The 17632-nt window shown below is 42.9% G+C and overlaps 1 protein-coding gene across 1 annotated transcript in view; it reads right to left on the bottom strand.

The window, feature by feature from the left end:
- Nucleotides 1–17632, bottom strand: part of AFG2A (AFG2 AAA ATPase homolog A) — a 200819-nt gene that overhangs the window by 34972 nt on the left and 148215 nt on the right. The window contains 1 exon segment of the mRNA XM_065634960.1: nucleotides 3075–3239. Within this exon segment, the coding sequence (XP_065491032.1) occupies nucleotides 3075–3239 (165 nt within the window).

Raw genomic sequence — 17632 nt, 5'->3', positions numbered from 1 at the left:
CAATATTGCCCAAAATGAAATGTAGAAACACTAGAATTAACCTTATACAAGTTTCAGTGTAGCACAAACTCCTGCCGAACCCTGCCAGGCCTCAGCTGCCCGGGTATCGCCTTCAGGAGAAATTTCTTACACAAAAAAGAGCTGGGTGCAAAGCCAAGAGCAGCTCTGGCTGCTCCCCACGGTTACTGCAGAGCTGTCCTTGCAGCACAGACCTGCCCCGCACAGGGCTGCTAAAAAGAGGTTGAGGACAGTCCTAGGAAAAGGCAGATGCCTTCAGGACAGGGATGCAGTCAAAGAAGTTGCCTTAGAGGGAGGAGGAAATGATCCTCGGTGTCAACATCAGCTCGGAGGCCAAACCTTGCTATTCAGAAACTTCTAAAGACAATTTCTGACTTTCCTGACTTGCAGATCCCTGAAGAAGAGCCTCCCGCACTGCTGCAGAGCACTACTTCAGAACGGCCTGGAAATGAAGACTGAACTCAAACTCAAATATTTCCAGAAAGCCGAGGCTTTGTTTGACCTATACTATTAGCATAATAAAAGCTAACTGTACAGACACTGCTCCTCTAATGCACTTTCTTTTTTTACATTAAACTTCACTTACATACGAAAGAAGGAGACTGCAATTCACTCTCCTAAATTATCTTCCATCTTCTCTCACATGAAACAGTGGGAAGTAATCACCCTATTTTGCTATCTTGATATATCTTTAAAGGTATTCATTAAAAGAAACGTACATCCAGCAGGTGAATAGAGATAACTGGTCATAAGTGATGACAGGCAAAAATGCAGAACTATCTGATCTGAAAACAGGCCAAGTTGGAAGCCAGATTCATACTGAACTATCCACTTTACTTGCTGTTTATTCAGCTCATGTCAGGATGATTCAACGCATCTTTACATGCGACTCCCTATTCATACAGCATCTTCTAGTCACAAAACCAAGCATTTTCCACTTCTTTTTCTAAACAAAGGGTATAACAGTGGAATGGGAACTTGCCATTCAACAGCGGAAACTATTTGTGAAGCTGGAGACACTAGGAAGAAAGGGCTTTAAGGAAACTAGCCACTGTGTGTGCCAACTGTCAAGACTTTTTATATATTCTTCCAAGGAACACTGACTGAGGCTTTTTCTGTATTCACTCTTTACATCTCAATTATTATAATTCTTTGACTGATGCAAAAGAACAAAACTCATGAGAAATGCCATATTAGAGAAAGGCAGGCAGTTTTCCCCTGGACTAATCTATAGATGCACTCAATGAACCATTAACTTCTTTTTGGTTCTGTGCAAAACCAGCACCAGGACATTTGCAACTCATTATCAACTAAGCACAGGAATTGACCACTAGAGCCTCAGCAGTTCCAGATCCAAAGGAAATCCCCATATGCTTGGAATTTCTGAAATACAAGCATTACAGTTGTTGCCTGGTAAGAAGGCGGTTTCCATACACAACAGAGGATATGTTTATATTTATGTTTTTGGAGGCTTGTAACTCAGCCAGAAGCAGATAAATTTTCCCAAGGCAGCAAAAGTCGTATCACTGAGATCTGTGTAAAAACATAGTGCTGTTTCACGTCACTGCTCCAAAGCATGGAGCCAGTAGAGCTGCAACAGTTTTACAGACCAATATTTAAGCCTGCAATCCTTTCTATTTCTGCCTTTTTTTCATTATGAGATCCCACATTCTGCGGCAAAAAGATGTCCTACTCGAAATGGCTTCTCTCACTATGCAGCTTTCATTCATTCGCTCCCAGAGTACAGTTTGTCCTGGAAAGCTCTTGCGGGTTTGACTTTGGTGTCCGCCGTGACGCGGGTTCCCGGCACAAGCCTGGAGGGCAGCCCAGATGCTGCTGCTGCCCATGGCCAGGTCTGACCCCAGCCCTTCGCCTTGGAGCACCCACAGCACTGCCCGCACCAGCCAGAGACTACTAGTAGGCAACACGGCATTTTACACCACGCCAGCGTTTAAGTGACGGCTAGATGAGCAAAAGTCTTGCCTAGGAACAGATCCAATGACCGGTCAGGCTGAGAAGGGCCTTCAGCATTATAGGAATGACACAAATACTCCACAGTCACCCTCTCTTTTGGACCAAGGCAAAAGTTTAGCTTATTTCCCTGCCCTTGCAAACAGCATGTAGGAAGATGGGGGAGCCGAGGCAAGCACATCACATTTTCCGCTCTGCTATGGAAAAAGTAGAAGGTGACTATGTAATTAAAGATGGTGCGATAACGCGTACACTAGGACTGGCTACAGTAAGGTGGAAATTTTAATTCTGGCATTTCATACCTTTTAAGAGCTCAAATTGGCAACCTTAATAGCATTCTTTGAATTTTTGAAGTAATATAATTACTTTCAATTAATCAAAATGAGGAAAGAATGAAATATCCTTTCATGAGACACTGGCATGAATAATATTCAGGGAGCAGAGTGGTGACCACTAACGTACCAATGCTTATTGTAACTGCCAGGCAGCAGCATCTGACAAAGTTTCTCCTTCTACCCAGGACAGGCAGTAATTGTCTGATGTCCATTGTCAGAAGCTGATTAACTAACAGCAATGAGCTATAACAATAAGGGATGCTATGAGTTCTTGATTATATGTAACAGGAAAACACAAGCTTCAAAGTGACCAGTGACTCCCTTGCAACCCCCCTACGCTGTCTCATAGCTCTGTCTCTCCTCCCTCCACCCGAGCCTCTCAGTCACAATCCCAAATGCAAAAGATCCCTGGGGAGGCTCAGGTGAAGAGTCTGGGCAGCCTGAGGGCACTTGCCCCCATCTTCCTCCACTCCTTCTGGCAGCACATCCTCAGTGCAGCCACCCGTGACCGTGCTAAGGCTCATCCTGGAAGAGCCCTTCCCCTGGCAACAATCCTCTGATGGAGATCTTGAAGGTAAAAAGCCACAGACTCTATTCTGCTTTCTGAGCAAAAACACAGGAATTTCTCAAACATGCCCTTTCATAACTCTGTCTAACACTTTGAGAAGACTCAAGGGAGGATATCTGGATACTTTAATTCAATTTTAAATATACAATTTTGTGTAGCTGTTACCATTCAGAAAGTTTTACCTCTGCTCCTGAGTACTTCTGTGTGTGCTGAACAAGCTCCTCTAAGCAGACTTCATCACTGACTGGCATGGACTGAAAATGAAGTTTGAAGATTTCCCCACGAGTGGCAGCATCTGGCAGTGGCACGTAGATAATTCTGTCTATTCGTCCTGGTCTCAGCAAGGCCTGCAATGAAAGCATCACAGAAAAAGTGAAAACACACAGCACATCACATCAAGAAAGTAAAAACCACAATTCATTTAAAAACAACACTGCTGCCAAATAACAAACAATTTCAGCAAAAGCAAGAAGCTGCACAAGAACAATCAAGCTATGTACAAGAGGGGTTATTCTCCTATGTTAGAACAAATCAGTCACTGAAAAGACAGTAAGGCTACTCAGCCTGTGAAATACCAGTTTATGGAAAAAAGGCATCATAAAGGAACTATAGTCATTTTCCTAAAATAATAATTTTAGGCTTGTTGCAAGGTGTGCCGGAATGTTAGCACTTGGCAGAAAGACAAGTGGCAATGGACGCATCCCAAGTTCAGATCTTCAGTCAAGACAACAAGTAGAGCAAATAAGTTTTTTGAAGTGAAGCTTACATTTTGGATTCATGTTGCTTTATTCCAAATTATTAGAGCTGCACACGCTTACAGAAGAGCAGATTACTCTGTCAGGTTTTTATGCAAAATAAGGTAACAATAGACAGAAGTCAGCGATGCTCAGGTTCAAAAAGGAAGAGGAAAAACCATAGGCTTGCAAAAGCACTATGGTTTAAGACACTTAGCGTCAGCCTTAAACTGCTGGAAAACCCTCCGTTTTTCCTTCTCCTGTGCCGCAAGACAACTGAAAATTCAATAGATTAACACAGCGACAAGCTGACGCCCCAGCTTTACAGTTTCATACACATATATCGGCCCTTGCACTTTGGTTTCTCAGGGTTCCTCAGATCAAATACACTGGGGAGAGGTGGGAAGGTGACAGAGCGAACACTGGGCAGCAGCGACAGACAAGGTAAGAGGGGACAATGGCCCGCAGTGCAGTGGGGGGGGTTCAGACTGCACAGGAGGAAAAATCTCTAGAAGAGAAGTGCAGCACCGGGGCAGGTCATCGAGGAGGCTGCGGAAACTCTGTCCCCAGGGCTTTTGCAGCTGGGCCAGATGAAGCCAAGCTCTCCCCACCTGCCGCAGGGCCTCTGGGAGCCCCCTCCAACCAGCGTTTCTGTGACTCTGTGCTTTCTGGATGAGGTCAAAAAGTAAACATTATCTATACATAAAACAATTATATCCGATACACAGGAGGAGCCCAGATCTTAAATTTATGAGAAGAGAGGAAGTTCATTTTCCTGTATTTCTAAAAATCTCCAACAAGATTTGTGAAAACCATCTACAGTAAAAAAAGTAAAAAGCCTCCCAGCCTTTCTTACTTGACATTTGTGGAAAAAAATGCGCATAGTGAATGCACGTAAATAGTATTTAAACTATTTTTTAAAAACTGAACCATGTTTATAAGATTCAGCATGTAACCTAAATTGTTTTTATGTTATGGTTCTCCCTTGGGCAGAGTAGTTTGAGTTCCAGATGACTAGAGATATTGCATGGCTGTCCTGGGCTGTCAGCCAATAAGTCTTTTCCCAGCCTGATCATGTCAGTGAAAGTCACGCTGAAAAAAATAGTAGGAAAGAGCTTTCCTTCCTGCACAGCATTGATCAAGTTAACACCCTTCCTAGAGTTTCTTTAAAAAGACTGTTGTGGTGCTTCAGAGTGGAAAAATGTATCCTGAATGTTAAGAGATGTCTTGTTATTTTTAAAACAGAACATGAAAACGCTCAGCAGAAAGTGCACAGCCCTGCAGAGTGTGTTGCATTGAGCTCTGCAAGGTCATAGTGAGGCTGTACTGGGAAGCCTAAAGGTCCATATCCAGCCCAGTACCCTGTCGCTGGCAGTAGCCTTGCTGGATCTTTACAAAAGAGAGCAAGAACCAAGCTGCCCACTGATATTTCCTCAGCAGACTGTGCTACTTTACGCAGCACTTGTGATATAATTCAGCAAAGAACTCAGCCCACTGATGATAACTCGACCAGTGTGTAATTCAGTGTCTAAATCATGTGTGTATCAGGATGTTGCCATTGTTTTGCCAACACACTGGAAAGAGAAATTTGCATGTTTCAAGACGAGGCTTGGAGGGAGCGAAATTATACTACAATTGTGTTCTGCATGCTTTTAAGGAAATGCCCATAGCTAATTCTATTATTTAGAAGAAACAAGAAATGTTCACATGAGTACAGTGGTGTAGCTTTTTTAAATCCAGGCAGGTTTACTCAGAAAGCCCAGATAGTTAGAACATTATCTAGGGCCTGCTTAGCTTCACACTGATGAATGGCCATGGCTGTTGTGCAAGTGGGACAGGAAAAACACTTGATGCCAATCAGGTGGGACCAAACACTCCTTTGTATTGCATTGGCTTTTGGTTCTGAGATACAGTCTTCAAACATGATAGAGCACCCATGCTTGCAAAGCACAACTGCAAATGTAAAAGAGTGAATATATTTTTTTTATCAGTTACTAAAAATCGTAGTTCCTCCAGTTTGTCCCAAATGCTTTTCATTTTATATATAGGCATAGCTGGAGGCCAAAGTTTTAAACACACTATCATGACTTTTTGCTGCAATCACGCCTAGGGACCCTGTCCAAGACAGCCATATGTGCTGGGAACTGTACAAAAAAAGTCAGTCTCTGCAGTGCTTGCTGCTTAAATAGACACCGATGAAAAGGACCAGAGAGAAAATATTCGGTAACCTCACTTGAGAGGAGTCAAATTCCCTCCAGCCTCTGGAGAGAAAAGCAGATTGAACTGAGAGCTGGTCTCCCCCAGTGCTCCTGACAGTCCAGCTGGACACGAACTGTGGAGACCCTGGGCACAGCCCAACTGCTCCTCACTCTGCTGTCACCACCCTTTTCCCTTTGGCAAGCCACCAGCCCCTCCACTCTGTCCTCTTGAGGAACTCAAAGTGAAGGAGAGGGTGAGGAAGGGGCCTGCCTTGACCTGTCCTGTGTTACTGGAGAGCGGTGAGGGCCGTAGCTGGGCTGCAGAGCTGCTCTGCTGCCTGCCCGCCTGAAAGCAACCGGAGAGCAACAGCAAGTCCAGGCCATTCTCATCTGCAGGACATCATGTTACCCTCTCAGGCTGGATGCTGAGGCTTTTGGTCTCTGCATACTTCTCATGGAGATACTTTTCCTTTTTGCCCAAAATAACTCAGGGATTGGAACTGAGCTGCATGTAGAGGTTTGCAATAAGGGAACAAGATACCCTTCTTGATGTTTTACTCACTGAAGTTTCTTCTGGAGGACAACGAGCTCTTTCTGGGTTGCTTCAAGAAGCCTACTGTGGCATTTGGTGTGGACATCTGCAACAACAGTGTCAGCTTTAAGATCGCAGCCCAAGTCATGCTTGCTTCTGCTGCTGGCAGCAGTGCTGAGTTTGACGGATGCTGGCACCACCTTTTTCCTCAACATCACTTCATTTCTAGAACTAGAAGCTATTTCTCTTCTCAGCGGGATGTTGTATGATGCAGGCTTCCCCACAGGAAGGGTTTTGGAGGTGGTTGCCCCAAGCATGCGATGACTTTCACAGGCCACTCCAGAAGACAGAGCTTCCGTCTTGCAATTTGCTCTTTGGAAATCGTGTAGAGGGCAATAAGGACACCCAGGTCACCTCCAGACCAGCCCCGCTGCCCTCAGGGCGCAGCGGGCACGGCGGCCGGTGGGACCTGGCACTGACCCACAGGTGGGGCAGGAGGTGAAGCTGCCTGGGACTGACCTTCGCTGCCGAGCAGGAGGAGGAGAAGTTGGGCAGGAGAAGGCGAGAAAGTGGGCAGGAGAAGGCAGCAGTGGCAGGAGGAGTGAGGCTGAGCACGAGGAGAGGCAGGAGGGGGAGGGTGAAGAGTTGAAGCAGGGCTGCAGGTCCGGGCAGATACGTGCTGCCGGGAGTGCAAAATTAACCGCTGGCAGCTGGGAGATGCAGAACTGATTTGAGGCTAGGAGCACACAGAAGGTGGGAAGTTGATGGGGCCAAAATTAATTGATGTGTGCGCGGAGCTACATAATTCATTGATGTCGAGATGTGAGAGTTGCATAATTTATATACGCCAGGAAGGGCACAAAATTAAGTAATTGGGGTTTTGGTAGAAACCAGAATACTTCATACCATTAAGCAATTCTTTTGTGAGTTTATGTAATTTTTTTGTTGCTACCACAACATTTATGAAAGGGGTCTGAGTGTACATACACTGAAAAGTTACCAGTGGTACACAGATACAATGTTATGCAGGGGGGCACCAGGAAAGTGAGATAATTGTCACGTAATACATAATATCATCAATAGCAAAACCACATTTTAATGAAGAAGAAACCACTCCCCTTTCAAAGAGAGAAGCTTAAATTCTTTTAGTAATTAAAATAGAGTGTTACTTCAAAACATATCATTGGAAAAGACAGCTGGTTCAAAAATGTGTATTTTGTGAGCAATTATAAAGATGATTATTTCAGCAAAGAAAACTTACATATGTAAAGCCAGGAAAATATTTGTGGTTCCTCTTCAGAATGGACTAGAATTAACCTTAGGGATTTGCTAATTTTTTTCCTCCTCTTTCAGTTTTTTTTAAAGCATCCATTTTTAGTTAGCTTTTTCAAAGGCTACTTGGCCATTTCAAGAACTACCTTGTCAAACAATGCAGAATTCTAACACTGATGGAGGCATACACAGCTGACAAGCTTTCTGTGGGACAAAAAAACCAGCTTTCCTACTGACATACATCTACAGCCGTGCCTAACTCATCACAATAATTCTTAATCAGATCTTATAACAAAACATCATACATGATGGTGGAAGAGGGTAAGATGACATTAGAAAAAAACAAATGTAATTCCAGAAATGTGGCAAACTTAGACAAAACTTTCATTAGCAAAACATAACTTGCATAGCAAAACATATGCTGTGCAGTAAACTGCATATCGAGGTAACAGAGAGAGCAAGTAGGTTCAGCAGGTAACAAAGTTCATCTGGAGAATCAATGTTACTGCATGTTCTCTGCTGCAATCAATCTCCACAAGTAGGAACAGATTTTTATACTAAATTTAAGACATTTCCTTTCAAGTAAATAGATTTATTTTAACACAGACCCTAAAAAATGCAACTAAAAGTTTAATCTCACCTTTGGAGTCCATTGGGATTAGACCACAGATAAAAATGAGAGGACTGGAAATAACAAAACAATCTGTTTTCTTTGTAACTAAATCCTTCCAACTTAAATTAACAATTGCTATTTAAGAACCCTGGTTGTGGTCCCTACTTACACAGAGTCCCAAATATGAGAGGTACTCAATATCTTCTAATCTGATTTGGTAATGCGTTTTTTTTTACTTTTCTCATTACCGTATTTGAACATACATAAAGCATTTTAAAGTCAGTCACATTCTTCCTGCAGTCTGTGCAAGCACTAACTGTGGGATCCTTTCAGTGTTTTTGCCCACATGTCAGCACAGATGTGTCGCAAGCGTGGAAAACATTAAGGCAAAAGATAGGCTGGGGAAGTGAATTTGTTAACAACGATGAAAGGGCCTTCTTGTGCCATCATATTTCTCTCTTGCAGGAGTGAAGTCAGCTCCCATAAAGGTGCTTCTCCCTTGCTTTCGAGGCTCAGCTCGGTGCCTGACATTTTCATCCTCCCCCCGTGCCAGAGCAGGTTCATGCTCCCAATGCAGCAGCCCAGGAAGCACTTGGCATTTTAGCATCTTTGAAAGTTTCAAGTCCGGGAAGCTCATCCATCCTGTTTGCTAGATAGGCTACTGGAGGTTTGTTGCAATCATGGCTTAATTACTGAGGTTAAAAGGTGCTGAGGGGAAAAGACACATTAGAGTGTCACTCTTAGGCACTTGAAAAACAGAGTCCAGGGGAGAGCTAAATTTTATTGCTCCACAAGGTGTTTATCCCCTTCCATTTGGCACGAGCTGCTTCAGGAGGCAACCTCGAGCTCCTGTGTTTCAGGTGACACACTTGTTTGCTGTGTCACAAGGCTGGAGTCGTGTAACTACAGGTTCTTGACTCAAGCGATACTGCGTTTTTCTTGCCAAGAGCCCCTTTCCCCACACTCTTCCTCCTCCCCACCTTCTTCCTTCTGTGCCAACGTCTGTCACCGCCGTCAGCACATGCCAACATCTCAAACCAGTTCCCCTCTTTGATGACTTGTTGGCTGGTAACCACCCTTGTACTTCTCCCAAGATTTGTTCAGATTACTCTCTGCTCTCATTACACAACATCTATGATTCCTCTCAGGGTGGAGCAGTTTGCTCCTTTAAGCTGCAGTATACCCACTACTTCAAAAACTGCAAACAGAATTCCATTAGATATTATTGGAAACTAGCTCCTACAAAATGTCGCAGTCTCCTATTATCAGTCCCTATGCAAAGGCCTCGCTTTCCACAGATTTCTAAAACTCAAGCTGTACAACCCTTCCGTCATGTCAGTCTTGCTCAAGACCTGGAGCATTGTGCAAGTTGACAAGAAAAGACATGATATGTTTGACAGCAGGTGTTCAGGAAGAATGTGCGCTATCAAGTGGCAGTGAACACAGCGTGAACGTTTTACTCAGGCATTAACCAGAAGTTCTAATTAAAGGCAGAGAACAAACACGTGGTTTGATACACCAACAAACAGTAAACCAGCTTGAACAGGGAAACAGTTTATATCATCCAAATCCAAACAAAGATGAAGTGATACAGAGAGTTAACCATCTGAAAAATAAGAGGGCAACCTGTCCTTTGCTGCTAAGCAAACTCCCCTGCTTGTGTAGGATTTTACTACTCATTTGCTTAACCTCCAAGGCTACTACTATTAGTTAATCCTTTTACTTCAGCCACTGATTTTCACCCCTTTCCAGTTCGTCTCATCAGAGGGAAATTTTTCTGTGTAATTCAATGTATCTTCTGGAATTGTGCACTTTGCTGGTTACCCACAGGAACTAACACATTCAGCTATCACTACAGATCAGTCCCTTACTTATTACAGCAAAACACGGTTTACCCTACAATTCCCGTAAGCAGAAACATAATGAATTCATCTTTTCTTATAAAACGAAACCTGAGAAAACAACTGCCTCGAATCAATAGAAACCATTGGTGTCACTTGTTTGAACGACATAGCCTGCTTCTGCGTGTTTCACAGCAAATCAGTCATTTCCACTAATGGTGGTGATTTTAAACAGATACGAGCATTGCTTAAATAGCTAAGTTACAAAAAGGCAGCACTAAAAGTCCTTGAAAGCAAGCAAAAAATGTCCAGAGTTGATGTGAAAGCACATCGAGCCTTCACGCAGCCAAAGCATTGAGAGCTGCTTTTGACTGTGAGTTCTTTTCTTTCCCTGCTGTCAGGCACAGATGAGGTCCCACAGTGGGCTGGGTCCCTAACCATCACCACCACCACCGTGCTGCCACTACACAGAGCCCACCTCAGAGCCAGCGCATTCAGCCCAGCACCCAGCAGCAGCCCGGCATCTGCACCGCAGCCCGGCATCTGCACCGCAGCCCGGCATCTGCACCGCAGCCCTCGCCTCCCTGCCAAGCCATGGGGTTTCAGGCTGCTCGGGCTGGAAGTAGCCGTGCCTCTGCCTTTGGGGATATGGCACTGAGCATGTAGCACCAGGGATTATTCAGCTGCCTTATCTTGCCCCTGTAGCTCAGGGAAGAGGCTCCTGTGCCCTCCTGCCTCCTCGTAAACTTACCTCCCACAGTCCCTCCTGCACCGTGGGCAGCTGTTGTCAGGTGTGGAGAAAGGGCAGCAGGGAAGAGGGGTGGCCGGTAGGGTTACAGCCTCTCCACCATCTAAAGAAACTGCTTGTGAATAGAGAAGCAGGAAAGCTCTGCAAAAAGCCAGGCTTGTATTTCCAAACCTGCACAAAGCTGGATGCACCAAAATATTCTCATCTTTTTAATCAGTAACATCAGTGTCCCAACTGCTGTACATCACAGTCCTGCCACTGACAGAGCTTGATTAATATAGCTAATTCAAAGGGAATCGCAGAGAAAGAAGACTTGAGGAGACTTGTTTCGTTGTAGCAGTGAGACCATGTAAACACAACTGTGAGGAACAATGTGCTCCTTGGCCCATGCAGATAATACCAGAGCACGTTTTTATGTGGTTTTGTTCAGATAGGATTAAAATATCTCAAGAAACCGAGTTTCAATCACTTCTCTTGGCAGAAACATCTGCATTCAGATATTCTGCAGCTGCAGAATGAGTATCTCCATGCTTTTTTTCCCCTGATAATTCAAACAGTTAAATTGGCCAGTTGGCACAAATTACTATGGTGCTCATTGGGAGCCAAGCTTTGCCCAGGCCTCCATCTATAAAAGTCCAAACCTGTCAGTAACACAGCACATTTTCAATGCTGTAAAAGCAGCGCAAATCCAAGCAACCCTACTGATATGATTCCAGATACGCCAGTTTGGCACTGGAGAAACTCAGCTCCAACTCAAGCCTCTTACATGTATTGAAAGACATGGAGGCCCCCACAGGGAGCCAGGCTCTCCTCCCCTCTGCTTTGTGAATATGGTCTCAGAAAAACCCAAAGCAATTTAGCAGATTCTCCACAATCTGCCTCTAATTTCAGGACACTCAAGCACCCGTTTTCAAGCCACAGACTCTTTGTAAAAAACAGTGCCTGACCATTCCTCCTGTTCTTGTTGGGCTGCAGCTGTGCCGTTCTCTCCTTGCGCCCATGCCAAGCGGCACAGCCCCGGCGCAGGGCTGTGGCAGCACCTTCCTTGGCAAGGGGCACTGCAGGCACAAGAGCTTGTTCTTGCCCCATCTCCAACCTGAGCAGCCTTACTGCAGTGGCCTGCGGGCAGAGGATGTCCTGGTATCTGGCTGTTTTCCTGCAATTTTTAGTAAGGAGACAGGAGCTTCCTCCTTGCTGGGTTGCACAGAAAGGTTTTGTTGTGGGTAAGGCACTGGAACTCACCCTCTTCTTTCCTAAATCTTATGCAGCTCTTCCTCCCCCATTTCTGATAAAATGATTTTTAGTAAAATTAAAATTAACTGAAGAAAAAAAAAAAACTATCATCAGCTAATAAACAATGTAACACACCCTCTTCAGTGTATGTCTAAGAGGTGCAAAACCTCAGGAATGTCAGTTCTTTTTTTCTTTTTCCTCTTTTTTGGGGGTGGGGGTTTAATAAAAGAACCCCTTTAGAAAAGATAACAATTACATGTAATAGAACCTGGAACCAGACTCTTTTGGCAATTAATCACCCAGGAGCCGTTGCAATCCTGCAGGCTGTTTCTGACAGATTCTGAGAGCTTTACAGGAATCACTGGGATAAGATGTGCCTGGGCTGGCTTCTGACAAGGACTCATCATGTACAAAGTGGATTGTTGGTTTGGGGGGGGGGGGTTTAGTGTTTATATTCATACACACACACATATATACACACACGGATGTGTGCAGCCATATCCACATTTATATAGGAGTCTTTCTTTACATACATGAAACAACTGCAGAACTCATTTATTAGCCCAGAGGCAAAAAGAAAAAAAAGAGAAAAATAATAATAAAAAAAAGCAAAAAAAAAAGCCTTTTCTTCCTCTCAGCAAAGTAGAGCTATCCATCACTTAACAGAGATACTTCCTGTTTTCAAGCAGTTGGGAAGGCATGACTTCCAATCCAAATACTTGGTTTGGCAAACTATTCCTGTGTTGACAGATACTTTTATAACCACTTCATTCCACCTGAAGTTTCAGTATAAAAGGAGGTGGGTTTTGTTGTGTTGTGTTTTGTTTTGTTTTCTAAGGGAGGAGAGAGGAAAGCAGAAAGGAGAGGAAAGAGAAGGAAGAGGAAGGAAAATACCACAATTATAACAGCTGGATGACAGAGGTTAGCACAGCTCTGACAGATGTTACCGTATAACCTCAAAATGACATGTTAGAGAAAAAAAAAGAACACCAAACCTGTTCCTTGTAGGAAAGAGAATTTTGAACTCCTGCCAAGACATTACAGTTCTCTTCAGAAGCTTTTGAAAGCTGTAACAATGATCTGCCACATAATACAATATTTTCCATACATAAGCTATGCTTTTATAGTACCATTGCTCTGACTGATTAAATTACCAGCACGGGATGAGAGTCTTTTCAAAGAGACACCTTAGCCTCAAATGCCAAAAATCCACAGCAGGTCAGCTCGATCAGGACCTGCCTTGTAGCAGCTTTTCATCTCCTACGTTCTGTTTTCATAGGATTCATTAACAGGACATGCTCTAAACACTTCTTGAAACCGAATACTTCAGTCTGTGACAAACAGCAGTAAAAATGCACTGCACACAAGAAGATGTATTTGGAAAGCTGCATGATCCATTTTATACAACCTTTTGTCATATCATTTTCTGTCTTGCTTACACCTGGTTATTTCAGTGACTACCCCACCACAAAGATCTTGATGGATTTACCTGGCTTGTGACCAAACTTTACAGACTTGTCTAATAAACTACAGATTAATATAGTGTACAAGAAATGTTCACAGAAGAAAACAGGTATTTGAAACAAGCTGTTTCTAAAGAAAGATCATCAGAGAGGTAGGCAACATCAATGAATCAATTCAGAAAGAGTTTCGAAAGGAAATCAATGACTTTCTGTTGTCACAGCTAATGCTGTGGCAGAAAAAAAACGTTTCTGGTTTTCATTATTTGAAAGATATTATTTTACTACTGTGGCTCTGGAAGACCATTTGGAGAAATAAAGCAGATACTGGTCACAATTACTGTAAGCTAAAGGAAAAGTCGTTCAATTTGCACAGAGAATAAAGTCACGATACTAGAAATATCACTCATTTGTACTTGAAATTGGAAACCAAGGTGATCTTGTCTTTTTAAAATCTGTCTTGAGGCTTATGTTTTATTCCAAAAAGACAGGGGGTGAAACAAACACCTCTCTTTGGGAGGTATAGCCCTCCTGCCCCTTTGTAACCAACACATACTGGTTACCATCCACTTGCCTAGTGCCATTTGAGACCCATCAAGGTATCTTAGATACCTCCCTGAGGCTGGCACGTGCTGCCAATGAGGCTTTCTCCCTGCCAAGGGGACGGCTGGTGGCCACGCAGGAGCCTGCTGAGCAGAGCAAATAGCGCAGGATGCCTCTGTTCAGGCCACCAAATCCCAACCATGCTTTTGGTATGGGAACAACCAGAAGACGCGCTGTAGGTTTTTAAACTCACTGCCTGGCAGTCCAGATGTCTGAAAGCCAATGAAGCCTTCTTCTCCTCTCAAAAAATGCACTTAACCAATTCTTGGTTATAAATTGAGGAGAAAAAAACAAACAGGTAAGTACATGCAGTAGAAAAGAAGCCTCTTACCAGCATCTGCAAAGTGGTGTGCACGCAGCAAAGCACCACTTGATGTAGAACATCCAGCAGCAGACAGGCAACACGAGTCTTTGAACATGGCCACACAGCTAAAGAGCCTTTCTGGGAGCAGACTAGGACATCAGGGAAGAAGAATTTTTGGGAACAGGCAGATGTCACCGAGCATGCCACCAGCATAACAGCGCAGGTGACGTGGTTCCAGAGATTGAGAAAGTGAGGATAATACAGAAGAACTGCATCCTTGACTACAAAATCCCAGATTGCTACATGCCAGGATATTACTGTAGTCAAGACACAGCCTAATTAAAAACAGTGGTGCACTGGCTGGGTCAGAAGCCAAGATACTCTGCTTGAAGAGTAGGCCCTGGCAGACATGCCTTCTTTTATTATTGCAAGCAGACAATCACTGACTTCCTCCACCCGGATGCAGGAAGACAACCTGGTGGTTTTCTCCCTCATACCGGCAGAAACCACTTTGTATGTTGATCTTAGAAATTTGTGGGTGGTGCTGAGTTTACATAAATTACAGTGCTTACTGCAGTTGCCAGTTGCAAGTGACAGACAGACTTGGAGTCCGGGATTGAAATATGTACTTTCCAGTCATTAGGCCTGGAACAGTGCTGATCAAAGTCCTGCAATCATTTTACAGGTCTGCCAAGTATTTGTAGCCCCTAATAGACATGAAATATTACATAAAAACCTTTGGTGCCACTCCACTCAATTTTTTTGCCTACACTGCCAAGAGTTCCTTCAAACAGATGCAAGACTCTGCTGAGCCATCTGATTTTCTCCTTCACTGTCCCCAACTTTGTGAAGTCACCCATAATGTTTCCATCTCTGAACACTTTTCAATGGAGGAATTATTTTGGTCAGCCCCTTTTGCATGTTCTACAGTCAGCCTGAAGGCATTCCTGCCGTGGCAGACAGTCTGGCATCAGATCTGGCCTCATTCTTACCATATATCCTAGATATTTCCATCTTCATTTCTGGATAATTTAGGAGATTAAGTCTTGTTCAGCTCCCTGATGAATCTCAGTATTTGTTATAAATTCATTCCATTTAATACCTACTATTTCCCTGAGGCATTTACTTTCAAAAGCTTTTAGATGTCTGTCTGTACCTTTGGTAGATTTCCAGCTTTCACATCCAACTGTTAAGGTGGAAACAAAATTCTAGTGAAGACTCACAGATTGATTTTAGATTGTGGTTTATCAACACCTAAACCTTTTTATGCTGGTAAATGCAGCTGCTGTCTTGCTGATATATTACATTATTTCTTTCTGGACATCCTGTTCATTCACATCTTACTGCCGTGCAGTGTGAAGATGCCCATTTTGCACATAGCTTGTTTTTGTATCACATTATTGAGGTCGAAAATTACTGTGGTTCTCATTATGTCTATTTGGTTTTTAACTATCTTTTTTTTTTTTTCCCTCTTTCTTTTGTGCATGCGTGTCTGTGGGTCTGTTGGATCTAGTTCACCTACAAAAGAACCCGGCTGTGGTTTCCGTTAAGTAACAAAATGTATGTTCTACCTGAGTCAACCTTTTCTCTCCCACTCTTTCCCACTTAAACGAACAGTGGCTCCAAAATAGCAGAGGTGAAAGACTGCACCTCTACTTCATACCGTTGTCTGCATAAAGGAGTATTCACCTGTCAATGTGCACTTCAATCAAATCAGCTGCACCTTGATCTAAAGCCTTGATGAGGCAATTACTTTTCTTAACATATGCTGTAATTTCAAGATGTTACAGACTCAATCCTGATGGACACAGTCCAATATTATCTTTAAATCTATGAGTATAATCTAGGATATAAAACATCGGGGGAGGTGTTTTGAATGAGTGTTTTGTTGAGTTACGGTGGGGATTAAATCTGATCAGCACATCATCTTCTGTTCTACTGAACTTCAACTGATCCCGCTATTTATTCTGCCTGAAACAACACAGGAGAAGACTTTTCTATCAATGGAAAAGCTATCTATCAGTGTCACACTAATTATTACACTAGTTAATTTATCCTCCCTTTTTTTTTTTCTTCTCCTCTTTATTTTTTCATCCCAAATTACACTTTTTCTACTGACTCCATACATTAAAATTCAGTTACTTTTCCCAATGTCTTTTTTCATTTTCTGGGGCAGTATTCATTTACAGCGTTCCCTGTTTTTTGCTTTCGTATCAATTCCTTCCCTTTATGCTGTGAGCTTTATGATATATACTTAAAAATTATTTATTTTCTAAGATTGATAGATTATTGCACAACTCAGCTGTTTAGTATTATCATTGCTTATTTTCTTCCCTTTTCGTTATAAAAATTCGGGTTTTTTCCATAGTAGGCCTCTTGAAGTGTGTAAACATATTCCAGTAAAGCGTTTTCTTATCACCTCTTTAACCTTTGTTTATGCTTCTTTGATAAGGTCATCAATTTATCTCTTTCCCTTTTTATACCGCATTTACTTGTGGTATGATTTATAGAAATTGTGTGTGCCTCCCCCTCCGCAAAGGGTATGTTTGAACAGTTAATTTGCATAATTTTCAGAACTTTTACATATATAAACTGACCAGGATTTTTTAAACCTGGAATGTCTGGAAAGCTGCATTTATTTTACCAGTTATAAAGCTGTCAGGCAGAAAGGACCAAAACAAGCCATGTTTTGTTCCTGACATAAATTTGTTCTTCAGACAGGCTCTCTTTTCAAGTGTTGTGGGACTTTCACTCTTCTTCAGCTTACGAGTGTCCAAATAGGCGTGATAGGTGTGAGCTTTCCAGCTAAACAAACCTGCTCTCCTTGTGGAATTCAAGTTTTGGAAACCTTCAGTAATTTCAAAACATAAATACTTAAGTTATTGCCATACTCAAGCTGTACATTTTCTTAGCTAATACACTGAGAAGCCTTTTCAGTCCTGTCCTGTTGCCAGTGTCACACAAGCCCACTCTTCAGCACCGGGGAACTGCGACTTATTAGTCAAGCAGGAAAACAACCTGATCGCTCCATCATTTAAAAGCAGTATTGTGTTTTTCCTACCAAACTGGTGAGTTATTGCTCATTTGAAAACTGGAAACAGGAAATATCTTCAGTGTTCATGGCTAAGGTCTTCCCAGCATTTTGCAGTGTTTGATCCTGAAAGCTTTTTAGGTGACTTGCTTGGGAGTCACTTTGAACTAC

The sequence above is a fragment of the Caloenas nicobarica genome, chromosome 4 (genome assembly GCF_036013445.1).
Source record: "Caloenas nicobarica isolate bCalNic1 chromosome 4, bCalNic1.hap1, whole genome shotgun sequence".
Taxonomy (NCBI): Eukaryota; Metazoa; Chordata; class Aves; order Columbiformes; family Columbidae; genus Caloenas; species Caloenas nicobarica.
This window is presented reverse-complemented; position numbering and strand designations above follow the sequence as displayed.